Source organism: Macrotis lagotis, chromosome X (genome assembly GCF_037893015.1).
Source record: "Macrotis lagotis isolate mMagLag1 chromosome X, bilby.v1.9.chrom.fasta, whole genome shotgun sequence".
NCBI classification, from domain to species: domain Eukaryota; kingdom Metazoa; phylum Chordata; class Mammalia; order Peramelemorphia; family Peramelidae; genus Macrotis; species Macrotis lagotis.
The window spans coordinates 451,942,507-451,956,993 of NC_133666.1; the positions used below are offsets into that span (position 1 = coordinate 451,942,507).

At 33.3% G+C, this 14,487-nt stretch overlaps 1 protein-coding gene across 8 annotated transcripts in view; it reads left to right on the forward strand.

Moving 5' to 3' along the window:
- Positions 1-14,487, forward strand: part of OSBPL1A (oxysterol binding protein like 1A) — a 393,082-nt gene that overhangs the window by 229,908 nt on the left and 148,687 nt on the right. For all 8 annotated transcript variants that reach the window (XM_074207328.1, XM_074207333.1, XM_074207332.1 and 5 more), the window contains one exon: positions 8,376-8,538. In XM_074207328.1, coding sequence (XP_074063429.1) covers positions 8,376-8,538 — 163 coding nt within the window. The remainder of the gene's footprint in view (positions 1-8,375; positions 8,539-14,487) is intronic.

Below are 14,487 nucleotides of genomic sequence, written 5' to 3' on the forward strand. Positions count from 1 at the left end.
ATACTTCATTATGTGTGTATATATGTGTGTATTTGTATACATACATATATATTATATATAATGTGTGTATATATATGTATATGTGTGTATATATATATATATATATATATATATATATAAATAAAATGGAAAGAGCACTCTTTCTTAGAATCACATGATCTGATTCAAATCTTACCTTTATGGTTGACTACGTGTGAGACCTTGGGAGAAGTCGCTTAAGCTCCCTGGATCTTTCTAATCCTGTCTAGATAAATAATCTTGTAGTCTTACTTACGGATCATCAATTAATAAATAATTTCCACAATAGTAACTTGATTGTTTTTTTTTTTTTAGCCTATAAAACTAGCAGCTTATTTCAGTCCAATAAAGCTAGAATTATCAAAGAGGTCCTAAGGTCACATAAGTAGTAAGTGGTAGAGTCATTATTTGTACCCAGGACTTTTGATCCCGTCTCCAAGCCTCTTTTTATTTGTTGTTCAGTGATTGTTTTTATTTTTATTACATCAAACTAATAGAAGTGTTTCTAATTTTTTCATAATTACTATAAATAATTTATGAGAACTCACTTCTTATTGTTTTATTTCTCCTTTGTTTATTTTGTCTGAACCTTGTTAATGGAATAACCTATGAGGGATTCCAAACTCAACATTATGGATTCTGTTGGCATTTCAGACCCCCAAGTTTTCCATGGCTAAATTTCTTTGGGAAACTCTGGATTAGAGTTTATTTGTGTCTATAAAGGAGCAGTGTGTAAAATTTACTGAAAATTTCCACTTAGATCTGAGCTTGATGATTTTTTCTTGTATTTTTTGCACATTCTGGTGTCAACTGTGTTACTTGTTTTGGAGGAAACAAAACAATTGAAAATGAAATAACAAATTACCCTTTTTACAAGCTTCTCAAGTATGTGACATAAAATATAGCAAACTGTCATGGAAATATTAGGGATAGTACTTATTTTATATTCAGCATTTCATTTTAAGATGAATTGTTAACTTTATATTGTTTTAAAACTGATCCTGTTTCTGGTATTAATTCAACTAGCTAGTGTTGGACATAGGGAAAAAAAGAAGTAAACGATAAACAGTTCCTGCCCTTCAGGAATTTATATTCTATTTGGGGAAGGGTAGAAAGAGAGTGCTACAACATTTATACAGATTAGTATAAAATAACATGAAGAGGGAGAGAACATCAGCAATTTGGAGAATCAGGCAAAGTTTTCTTTGAGAGGTCACATCTGAGCCTTGATTAAAGTTATAGATTCTAAGATGTGGAGTTGAAGTTTTTAAAAAAAGGAAACCAGTTTGTGTGAAGACACATAAATGGGAGATGGAATAAAAAGTTTGGGGAGCAGCAACATTTTCTTTGTAATGTAGAGCTTCTTAAGGGTAGTAAAGTGAAGTACATCCAGAAAGATATAGAGGAGCAAATTTGTAAAGGACATCTAAGTGTCAAACTCAGGAGGTTATCAGTTTGTATTATGTTTTAGAGCCAAAATGTGACTCCCTGTTGGTTTACTAAATGCTTTACTAAACAAAGCCAAGCTACTGCAGAGCTCTCCTTAAAATGGCCAATCAAAATACATTGTCTGTTGTTTAAATAAAAACTTTTAAAAGTAAAGTTGGATAGCCCTGTTCTTAAGTATAATAGAGATACACTGAAGATTATTGAGAAGGAAAATGACATTTTTAGACCTTTGTTTTAGACAAGATTATTTTAGAGCTTATTAGATTGATGATTGGCTGAAGATAGTCTAGAAAAGCATGGGGCCTAATTAGGAGTCATGAAAACAATTCAGTTCATTGTGAAAAGTGAAGATAAAATTATTTTAGTAGTTTTGTAAGTAAGTAGGAAGGCAGTAGATGCAAGAGAAATGAAGGTCTCTGGAGGTAGAACTGATAAGACTTAATGATTATATTTGGGACTAAGAGAGAAAATTAAAAGTAGAGAAGAGCTGTGAGGTTAGTGACTGGAAGGAACTAGGAATTCTCAACAGGGAAAGGGAAATTTGGAGGACAAATAGGTTTAGTAAGGAAGATAATAGCTAAATCTTCAGACATAATTTGGTTTGTGTTGATAAGACATCTATCTATTGGAGATGTGCAATAGACAGTTTTTGATGTGGAATCATAACCTAGGAGAGGCATTAGTGTAGGATGATATATATATATTTTGAAAAAAGGTACTGTCTGATGATAATAATAGTTAACATGGTATAAGGAGAAATTAATCTTAAGTGAATTTCTCCTCTTTCCTTTTGGAACTCAAGGAAGTTTGTCTTACATGAACTCTGCAATATTTCATTCTCTTCCATGTCTGTCATAATATATAAATGCCTCATGCATTTTGTAGCACAAGCCAAAGTTTTCTGTATCCCTAGTACTCCAATTTGACGAACAATGAGGATGTCATCAAAGTCAAGCCAAACCAAAATAACTTAATTTGAAAGATGGAAGATAGCATTTCTCAAATAGAAATAAAATATTAAAATATCATCCATTCAGACTCTTCCACATCTATCTTAAGCAGCAAATATGTATGTTAAAGGCATAGCTGGATGGTGCAATGAATAGAATGTTTCAGATATTACATGTTGAAGCTAAAGCTAACTTTGGTCACATAATGAGAAGAGAGAACTCATTGAAAAATATTCTAATATAGGGAAAAATTGAAGGGAAGAGGAGAGGGGGATGATGACAAGAGGATAAGAAGGAAAGATAGTATCATGGAAGCAACAAAATGAACTTGAACAGACTTAGAAGAGCCTGGCATGTTGTGATCAGTGGGATCATAAAGAGTCAAACAGGATTGAAGACCAAATAACAGTATGCATGTTAAAATCCTATTTCAATAAAGGAAAAAAGGTTGATTTTTTTGGACTTTTTCCAATTTATTTTAATGAGAATATATTTTAATGAGAATATATTTTCTATGAAATATAGTAATTTAAATATTTCCATATTATTAAAAAATGGATCAAGCAAGTGAATCCTTTTTTCAATGGCTCTAAATTTTTTTTCTTTCACTAATTATTCTATATATTCCATTAGGGTTCACTGAGTTAGATAAATCCTAGAAGTTTCACAATCTCTTTACTGAATTCTAATAAGTAGTTCATACTTTTTGTCTAAATTTGTTGCTTTAATCTGTTTTAGTCTTTCTATTGAGTATTTGGGTTATCACTGGGTTTCACTTTTGCCTTGATTCTGTTCAGCAGTACTCAGAAATACAATTAGGATTCTGTGATAACCTAAAATAGTTTCATAATACAAGCTTAAGCAGTTTACCATTTGTCTTTATAATTCAATTCAGCAACTGTTGAGTACATGAATAGATTAATTGAATGAATACTTATTAAGAAACTTTCCTGAGGAGTTACCCTGTTTATTCTATTTCTGATTCTACTAAAGATTTTAGCAGTTATTTTAAGATAATTTCCATATGTTCTTCAATGCAAGGAAGAGTCTTTGTAAAAAGCTGTTATGTCTATAGGATATGATAAAATAGGGATATTTCAGATCTTCTTTTGCAGAATGAAAAATCACAGTTTGAGCAATTGTTTCCTAAAGTAGGGTTCACATTTCCTTAAGAATTGATATCCTGGGATCTATGGTTAAGGTAGAAGCAGCATAGCATTTTCCCTTTAGTTCTCTTCATCTGCATTAATATCTCTCTCTTCTTGCCCCAACATACATACCATAGGTTTAAAGGTAAATGTGAATCACTAATAGAGTTCTATTTCGTTAAAAGAAATTTTAGAAGTTCATTTAGAAGTTCATTTAGCAATATAAAATTGCCAAAAAAAGACTGTGAAAAGATTTTATCCATCATATGCCAGCAGCCCTATAATACTATATGTACAGCAGTATCAAGCAAGTTCTAATAAAGTTAGGATTTTTTCCAGCTATACAATATAGTTTGAGTTAGTTCAAAAGACATAGTTTATTCTTTAGGTATATAATAGATTAAGATTTGCTTAGTAGGGGAAGGTAGGTTTTGGACATAGGGAAAAATTATGATAAAATCAGTGTTAAGAGGTAAGATTTAATCTATAGTCTATATTAATGACTATAACCTAGTTGTATAATTTGTACAGTAATTGAATGTAAAATTATACAAGTATATATTTCTAGATAGGCATTAAAAGTAAATGTTATTTTAATTATATAACCACAGAGTGTAAGTCAATCTTGCTCTTTAAGAAGACAGAATAGTATCTCCAAATTCAATTCCACTTAATAGTTACTGTGTGCCTACTTTTTACTCAGCAAAGAAAAGATGAGGAAATCTATTGCTGCCTTACTTAAAGGAAATAAGGTCAGTCAAAAGAACTAAACAAGATTGACTCACAAGTCCACAGTCTCACCTATTTTAAACTTGGGGATAATTGGATACTCTGTGTTGTGAACAATGAGTATCTATGTCCCATTTTAAAGTTTTTCTTTGCAGAATTGCTCATTATTTTTCACTTCTCTCACTTCATTATTCTTTAATAACCTGACTGATCCTAAAATTTTATGCAGTGTTGTTGAATAATAAATTATATTTTATGCAGGGTATTTGGCTAAAATTGAGTTTTATTGCTAAAAGCATTTATTACTTGCTTTCTGTATGCAGATATATTAAGCAAACCTTGTCCTACCTGAACACTGCTGCCAGATGTAACTTACTGAATCACATATGATGAGATCATCTCACATAAGACTTCTCCCAGATCAAAAAAACTTCAGCAATTTCTCATTTTCTACTGAATAAGAATCAAGATCCTTCACTTTTAATTCAAAAACCCTCCAAATTTTATTACCTAGTTTATTTCTCCAGTCATATCATACACCAATACAATGTCTAACACATAGTAAATATTCAATAAACACTTATAAATAGATAAAATTTAAAAATAAATTAAAAGTGCTGTTTTAGAAAATTTCTAGTTTTAGAATGTTATGTCCCCTAACTATGTGAGTATTACTCTTGTAAGGAAATATTTTTGTTTCTTTCAAAATAATTGAGCATTGAGTCATATAGGTATGATAAGTGGAGGATTTTTTTAGAATAATTATCATTAATAAACTTATTGAGTAATTAACACATGCAAAGCATTATACAAATTCAGTTAAACTCTAGTCAGCAAATATTTATAACTTATTATATCCAGTGATTACACTGTGCTAGAAATCCAAGAGATCTTTGAGAAATAAATTAGATAGGCTGATAAATAGGTAGATCCTCTTATCCAGGAACTTAAAAATCTAGGCAATCATATCAAAGTTGAATCAGAATGATAAACAGGGAAGTGCCCTTGAGAGGTCATCTAATCCAATACCTTCCTTTTATAAATGAGGAAATTATACCATAGAGAGCTGAAGTGTCTTAACTAACTCAGTCATGCAAGTAGAGTGACAGCAATAACTGGAACCTTACTTTGTTAACTCTCAATCCATTGTTCTTTTTACTACACCATTCTGGGAACTTATACTTTATACACAAAAACCAGGTAATTACTGATGTAAAAGCATTGTATTAGGAATATTTAAGTTATATTGATTATTTTTTTCCTTCATACAACAATTTGCATATACATCTGAAACCTTTTGAGTAGAGGTGTGAAAGTATATATGGAGTATTGGGAGTTCCATTATTCTGGTGACTTTTAGATGATTAAAAGCATAGAAAATAAAAAGCAAAAGGTAGGAAGTAGTGGTTTTAGGTAGAAAGGTTGTGTTAATATGTACTTATATGCTTATGTTAAGAATGAAAGACCTAGGGGCAGCTAGGTGGCATAGTGGATAAAGCACTGGCCTTGGAGTCAGGAGTACCTGGGTTCAAATCCGGTCTCAGACACTTAATAATTACCTAGCTGTGTGGCCTTCGGCAAGCCACTTAACCCCATTTGCCTTGCAAAAAAAAAAAACTAAAAAAAAGAATGAAAGACCTTTGCCCAATATTTTTATTATATATTCCTTGTTACAGAGATGAAATTTTAGATTGTACACAGGGGATTTTAAAATTCTTGTTATATGAGTTAGTCTTGATCCTTGGGAAGTTTTCTTTTTTGCAGAAAACTAATTTTTAAGCTGCAAAAGTGTCCTCAGATAAGTTGAAAGAGGAAAAAATAAAATAAGAAACAGAAAAAAACAAGAACCACTACTCCTTCCTCCCCATTCTCTCTTTTACTCCTACTCCTAGAATAAGTGAGAACAGATGTATATGTTGCAGAATTGGAGAGCTTTTTATTTTGTTCTGGTTAAAGTTAACCAGAAAGTTGAATGACAACTCGGATTTTGAATTAGACTTATTTTTTGTTTTTATTTTTTTACTTGTATCTTTCCTTTCTTGGGCTTTGATTATTTCTTGTCATTAATTACTGAGTTCCACTGTAATGAATTATGGATTAAATAAGTATATATTTACTATTTACTGAATAATTTTGTTTTTAGAACTTGTCCTATTTTTTATCATGCCATTTTGATATTTTGAAAATAACAAGAAGTGATTGGGTGGGCATGAGGTCATTTTGGTTTATATGAGTTGACTTGATCTATTCTTCTTTTTGCATGGAAATTTGTCTGTTGACTACTATACAAAGATAATGTAATGAAGGGTTGTCAGACATGTTTTTCAATTCAAGGAGAGTAGGAGTCATTTAGTACCATGTGCCAAATTTCATATTACTTTTCTGTTAAAAAAAACAAACAGATTGCTCTTAATCTGTTTGAATGAATGATTATTTAGCAAAGGACAACTATTTTAAAATTCTGACTTTATTCGAATTAAGAGAATAATCTTGATCCATAATAGCTATTGTAGCTCATAGTATATGAAAAAAATTTCAATTTACTTTAATAATATGAAATAAATTTAAATACATTGGAAATGCAGCTCACTGAATTTTTCAGCTTTGCATGTTGTCAATGTATATCATTGCTTAATTGTTGTACTATTTTTGTTACTACACTTCTATTAATGACAGTATAGTTTCCATGATGATAAACAGTAAGATGCTCTAGGAATCGTAGCTAGTCCCCAGATGGCAAAAGGTTAATTTTCCTTCTGTTGTGTACTTAGCTATTCACAAAGCAAGAATTTTTACTTGCATCATGGACCTTTTGAAGTCCTACATTCTGTGACATTGATTCCAAGAGTACCATACTCCAGTATTTTGACAAGCATTTTATAAAAAAAAAAAAAATAAAGAACAGGTTGAAAAGTTTTCTGGACTGAAACATGGAGGGCTCTCAAAAGGCATCATTGTATGCTTCAGAAAGAAGGTAACGTGAAAGGAAAGTCTGGGAGTAAAATAGACTAGGGCAATTCGAATGGGAATACGAGGGAGATTTTTTGGAACAGAACAAGAATTGTGAGGCCGTTCCATAATACTCAAAACCCAGCACAAAGAAATTGCTGAGAATTTGTGAATACAGAGTATCTTAGAATTCTGACACTGGTGAATCTACCTATGACAGACCCAATTTCTGACATTTGACTTGTTATTTTTCCAAGTCTGATTGAATTCCAGCCAAGTTTCAGAAATGTTAGTCCTTGGAAATCTGGTCTTCTGAGATTGGTCCAGGAAAACTATATGACAAGCATACCTACTATATTGAGTCCTATGGGGATTTGAGGTTGAATTGTAAATAAGCATCCAATTAAAGTTCTTTTAACTTTGATACTTTCTAGGATAATTATACTTAGTGTTTAATATTCAATGTCATTGACTAGTAACTTGTTTCCCCTGCATTTGCTTTATAAGCTATTAGATTTAATTTGACCATAATATTTGCTCCTTTTATGTCATAAAATACTAATTATTCATTTTGTTTTTATATTATCTTCATTTCTAGACCTATCTCTTTCCTCTCCTATACAGCATTCATCCCTTCTAACAAAAATGAAAAAAAAATATGTCTTTTAATGTGTGAATCAGGAGAATTTTGCTATAAGGAATTTTAAAAAAGAAGTTGAACCCTTTTTTAAAGAAATGCATCTTACTCACAAATATATGATAACAGTTTTTATCAATAGTCAATATTATGGGGACTGTATTATTCTATTATTTAGTCATTTGAAAGAAGAATTTTCCCCTGTGCTTAATTCATATAATTCAATAAATTACTAGATTTTAATGATAGAATGTTGAATTTGCATTTTAATTTTTCTAGTTCTTGATCTGTTTTTATTAGACAGAACTATTGTGAGAAAGTGACCCATAGGATGACACAAATTAATGTAAAAATTTTGTTTGCTTCTTCCATGATTATATAAAATAGCATGATCACTTCTGTTATTATTGAACTTAATCAGAAGCCAATTAGGAGTAGCTATCTAGGTAGATTGGAATGAAGTTAATTTTTATTTATATACTTGTTTACTTCTAGGTAAGGAATTTGAAATTAGAACAGGAACAAGAGAAAAACAAAATTTTATCAGAAGCATTAGAGACTCTGGCAACAGAACATCATGAATTAGAGCAGTCTCTGGTTAAAGGATCTCCACCTCTCAGCATCTTTAGTGAGGAAGAGTTTTATGATGCTCTTTCAGGTAAGTACAGAATCACTCAAAGTTTATTTTTCATATGTGATTTTTTTCTTTAAGAAAATTAACACAATATGATGACCTTATTACTCTCAAAGGTAGGTATCAATATTAGTTTCATCTTATGGGGGGAAAAAAGATAAAAGCTTAATTTCCTCTTTAACTTGTCATCTTCTTCTGGGAGATCATAGGTTATTCTCTGCATTTTGTCTTCAAGATCAATGTTTTACTTGGACAGAGAACATAGTTTCTTTTAATCTTTTTCTCTTCTTCCTCTTCTGGATTATCCTTCAGTTATGTGTAAATACATTTCAAATTGATTATTCTCTATTTTGTTTCTATGACGAAGCGTATCATTGCATATTTCAATTTTTCTATTCTTCCAATTATTTTTACTGTGCATGCCATAAATTCTGTTTTCATAAGTCTCATTTCTCTTCTGTGAAAGAGTATATTGTGCTTCCATGTTCTCAAATTACATACAATCCTTTGTCTTATCAAATTCTGGGTCATATTTCTTTGTTTTATAGTGTTTATGATAGATGCCTAAGATCTAGAGACTATAATATTTCTTCAGTTCTTAATGTTTTCCTCGTGATTTATCTCTTATCTTCAGAGTCTTTCAATATTCTTCTTTATGAGATCTTTTGTATTTTCAGTTGTTTCCCACACGTTTTCCCCCTATTGCTCACCTTCAGACTCCCTCTTCTCTAAGGATAATTTCCTGGGGATTGGATCTCAGAGTTTCTTTTCACATTGAGTAAATTCTTGGTTTCACACCCCAGGTCTCTGCCTCAAGTTCCTTTTGGGAGAATAGAACTGGGCCCTGTTGGATACTAGACTCTTTCCCTTAGATTTATATTCCCTCCTCCCCTACCTTAGTTACTTGGCTCAGCAGTTCAGAGTACTACCACTCTGGAACTGATTTCTATCGTTTGGAATGAGGGTCTTCAAGCTCTAGGAGCATGAGGAGGTGGTAGTTAGAATGTGAGATAGAACTTTATTTCAAGCCCCAGATGTGTGCCTTGTTCACTGAGTTCCTGTGTCTTCCTGTGGAACTCTTCTGTTGCTGAATTGCTGCCCATCAAGGCCCCAGTAAACTTCCACAGCTTGGAGCCTGAATCTTTCTATGGCACTGGAAAGAGGGAAGGGGGCTTTTAGGGTCTGGATCCGCATTTTTTGCTAAACTGTTGACCTGGTCCTTCGGTCAGCTAGTGCAGCTTTGCTGTTGGTAGCATGGTGGACAATGGGGGGGTACTGAAGGAGCTCAAGGTAAATAGCATTTCAGTTTTTTTTTTAGGTTTTTGCAAGGCAAATGGAGTTAAGTGGCTTGCCCAAGGCCACATAGTTAGGTAATTATTAAATGTCTGAGGTCCGGTTTGAACCCAGGTACTCCTGACTCCAGGGCTCTATCCACTGCGCCACCTAGCCACCCCTTCAGTTATTTTTTTAAACCTTCTTTTGGATTCTGGGTGTCCTAGACCATGGACATAGGTGAAGTTGCTTTAGTATATAATCTCTCTTTTAGAGAGGCCTGAGAAATCATAAGGATAAAAGGAAATATCCTAAATTATTGATCACGTTACAAAGAAATCTCTCTCATTTTTCTTTGACATTTTGTATATTAAGTACCTGGCATAATAGTGGTAACCAAAATTTTAAACTATGTAATCTAGAGTATATTTATCAGAGCTATTAAAACTGCAAAAAAATGTTAATAATAGGTTGTACTTTGAGGAATTTATATTTAAACCTGATTGAACAGAGATCTTCTTTTCTTTTCTTGAGTGTCTATTGAAAGGAAAATTTTTTTTAAACATAGGGTGGAATAGAGGCTGCTTGTTGATCTTATTTAAAATCAGTCAGGATCCATTTTTACCAGGCAGTTTCACAAAGGGTTTAAACTTGAGGAATTAAACTTTGAGGAACACATGAGGAATTTTTATGACGTTTGAAATCAGTAAATTTATTATATGGAATAGTTGAAAGTCATTGGAACTTTTTCTTTTTTAGGAGATGTATTATAGCATTTTTAAAAAGGCTGAAAGAGATTGATTCTGATTGATAGGAAATGAATCACAGTGTTACAGAAACTTGGAGCTGGAAGGAACCTCAGAAGTTATCGGTTTAACTTCTGCATTGCCCAGGAATCTCCTATAATTCAATTTAGATGGCATTTTTAAGGTTAATAAAATTTTTCCTTTTTGTTAACCAAAAGTCACAATTCCATAAGATAGGCATAGAAAAATGAATTTATTACAAAAATGAACTTGCATGTGAAAGATGTTATAACAAGTACAGAGGAGTGCTGTACAATTAGAAACTTGAATATTTATGGGTTACAAAAAGGGGGGGGGTCTCATGGGAAGAGTGGAGGACAGTTCCCTCCCAAATAGGAGTGACAAGGAGCAGTAGAAGAAGGAAAAGGACTGCCCTACCCCACCCCTCCTGAAGGGAAGGAACTGCTAGACTATGAAGATATGATAGTCTGGTTATCTGCAAGGTTCCAGGTACACAAACATTTTATCATTCTGATATAGACCCATTGGCATCTGTTTTGTAGCTTGTTTGACTCTCAAGGACAATACTGAGAGTCCAATTAGGAGTGGAAGTAGGTAATGTTAACTTAGCAGGAAAGGAGGGTTTCTTCCTTGACTTGTTCAAGGTCTCCTGTATACCCTTGTTTCCCTGTTTCTGAAAATATAGCAACTCAAGAATACAATTTCAGTGCTTCTCTTCACACTTTCAAAGTTACTTTTTAGTAGCATGATAGAAAACTGGTGCATAGAGATGAAATGACCTCTTCTTGGTCATGTCAAAGTCAGGGTTTGAACCCAAGGCCCTTGTCTACCGAAAAAAAAAATGCAAACAAGTTCAGTGTGTCCTTTCTACTTCATTATACTGATTTCAAATTTGGTCTCATGGGTGGCTAGGTGGCGCAGTGGATAGAGCACCAGCCCTGGAGTCAGGAGTACCTGAGTTCAAATCCAGCCTCAGACACTTAATAATTACCTAGCCATGTGGCCTTGGGTAAGCCACTTAACCCCATTTGCTTTGCAAAAAACCCAAAAAAACTCAAATCTGGTTCTCAGATACTCACTAGCTGTGTGACCATGGGTAAGTCACTTAATCTCTATTTGCCTAATCCATTAAAGAAGAGAATTATAAATCACTCCAGTATTTTTGCCAAGAAAAGTCCATATAAGGTTAAGGTTACAAAGAGTTGGGTTCTGCTGAACCACAGAACAATCACAGTATCTATTCGATTCTTTTCTTTGGGCCTAACACTCTCATAGAGCTCAACCATTTCTTCTAAGACATGGTTTTCAGGCCCTTTTCCATCCAGAACTCAATGAGTTCTAGCTTATCCTTGTCTTTCTTATAATTGAGGAATGAATTTTAGATGTAGTCCAACTGGAAACGTAGTAGGACTATCAGTACTCCTTACTGATATGTCTTTCTTAAAAATTAGCTTCTGTTTTTTTCAGTCACCAAAATTTTCCTTCTCTCTTCCTACATCTTTCCCTCAGTTGAGAATGAAAAAAAAGAAACCTCAAAAACTTCTGTTACAAACATGTATAGTCAAGCAAAATAAAATTCTGCATGGGCCATATCCAGTAGATAACATATGTCTCGCCCTGTACTCTGAGTCTTTAACTTCTCTATCAGGAGGCAATACATTTCTTGTTAATCTTCTAGAATCTTGATTGCTCATTACACTAATTAGCATTCCTACATCTTTCAAAGTTGATTACCATTATTATATTATTGTTGTATAAATCATTCTCTTAATTCTGTTCACCTCACTCTGTAGGAGTTCATCCATGTCTTTCCACATTTATTTGAAATTTTCATCATTTCTGACAACACAGTAATATTCTATGAAATTTATGAATCTTAATTTGTTCAACCAATCCCCGGTTGCTGATGCCAGCCACTTCAGATTCCTGTTGTTTGCTGTCAAAAAGAACTATAAATATTTTTATATATCCTTAGTTAGAAGTTTATTTTGTTTAGGACTTTTCTCTCCTCCCTTTCATTTATCTTCCCTCCAATTTTCCTTTCTTCTTGTTCCTCCTCCATCCTCATTGAGTGAAATGGAATTTTATATTCATTGTCTAAGCATGTATACATGTATGTGAGCATGTGCATCTTTCCCTCTTTTTGACCAGTTCACATGAGAGTGGGGTTTAAATGATATTTGTTGCCCCAACCTTCCTAGTTTATATAGCTACCTATTTGTATGGATCAATTCTTTGCTGCTTGTACTAATTTTATCCTAATAATTAACACCAAGAAAACACAGATACTCTCATCAGCCAGTATGATATTATATGTAGAGCCATTGATTTCAGCAAATGGAGAAGTTTTGAATACTATGAACGCTATCAATATAATGTTTAAGGTATTACCTTGGCATTATATTTTCCAGGGATGTACACATTGATAATGAGGCTGACACACACATAGCTAGACCTAACTCAGTATTTGGGACAGTCCAAAGGAAAGTCTGAGAGAGGAGAGCCATTAGACTGATTACCGAACTGAAGATATATCGAGCTGTTGTGCTGACCTCATTATTTTATGTCTGTGAAACCTGGACTGTCTACCAGCACCACACCAGGAAGCTGAATTGCTTCCATTTAAATTTTCTTAGGAAGATTCTGAAGATCACTTAACAGGATAAGATGCCAGATATTATGTTTTTTCTCAAGCTAAATTGCCAAATGTTCAAACATTAACTACAGAGAGTGCAACTCCAATGGACTGGCCACATTGTTTGAATGCCAAATGTATGCTTACCAAAAAGACTATTTTTAATGAAGAACTCACATAGGGCAAGCATTCACAGGGAAGTCAGAAAAAGTGAAACAAGGAAATGTTTAAGTTCTCATTTAAGAATTTTGGAATTGATTGTGAAACATAGGACAAAGCACAGGACTTCTTATCATGGCGTGCCCTCATTGAAAGGGGACTATGCAAAATTGAAGTAGCTCAAAGAAAACTCAAAATGCACAGGTTCAGAGAGCCCACCCCAGGTGTTCACATGGACTATTTGTATGACCTGTGGTAGAACATTTTGAGCTCGTATTGGTCAATCAGCCACAGCTGTACACACTGTTACTTGTTTCTAATATAGTGTTGTAGTTTTAGTCCTCTTTAATAATTGACAAGAACATACTCATCTACTTGTGCAATCTCATTGTGTGGGATAATTTTCCCCTAACATTCTTTTCTCTTCCCCCCAATATATTCCTTTCCATTCTTAAGATCAAGACATAATTGAACCACTCCCATCAACTCTTGTCTCATTGGGCTCCCTCTTTGAGGGGATGTATAATCTCCCCATAGCTGAATGTACTTATGCTTTATCCTTGTTTAATCCATTATTATTATTCATTTATGTTTACCTTTTTATAAACTCTTGTGTTTGAACTTCGGAGTTTCTCTGGTCTTTTCAACATGAATATTTGGATGTTCTCCATTTTATTAAAAGATGGGTTTTTTCCCCCAGAAGATTAGTTTTCCTGGTTAAATTATTCTTGGTGTATATCCTCAACTTTCTGAAATATGATATTCCAAGATTACTATAGTGGCTGCCATATCATGTGTGATCCTGATTGTGAGTCCCTGGTACTTAAATTCTTTCTTTCTGGCTATTTGCAGCATTCTTTTGACTTGTATGTATTTTGACTATAATATACTTAGGAGTTTTACTTTTGGAGTTTCTTTTTCTTTTTTTTTTTTTTTTTAAGATTTTTGAAAGGCAAACGGGGTTAAGTGGCTTGCCCAAGGCCACACAGCTAGGTAATTAACTGTCTGAGACCGGATTTGAACCCAGGTACTCCTGACTCCTGGGCTGGTGCTTTATCCACTACGCCACCTAGCCGCCCCACTTTTGGAGTTTCTTCCAGTAGGTAACTAGTAAACTCTTCCCATTTGTACTTTGTCCTC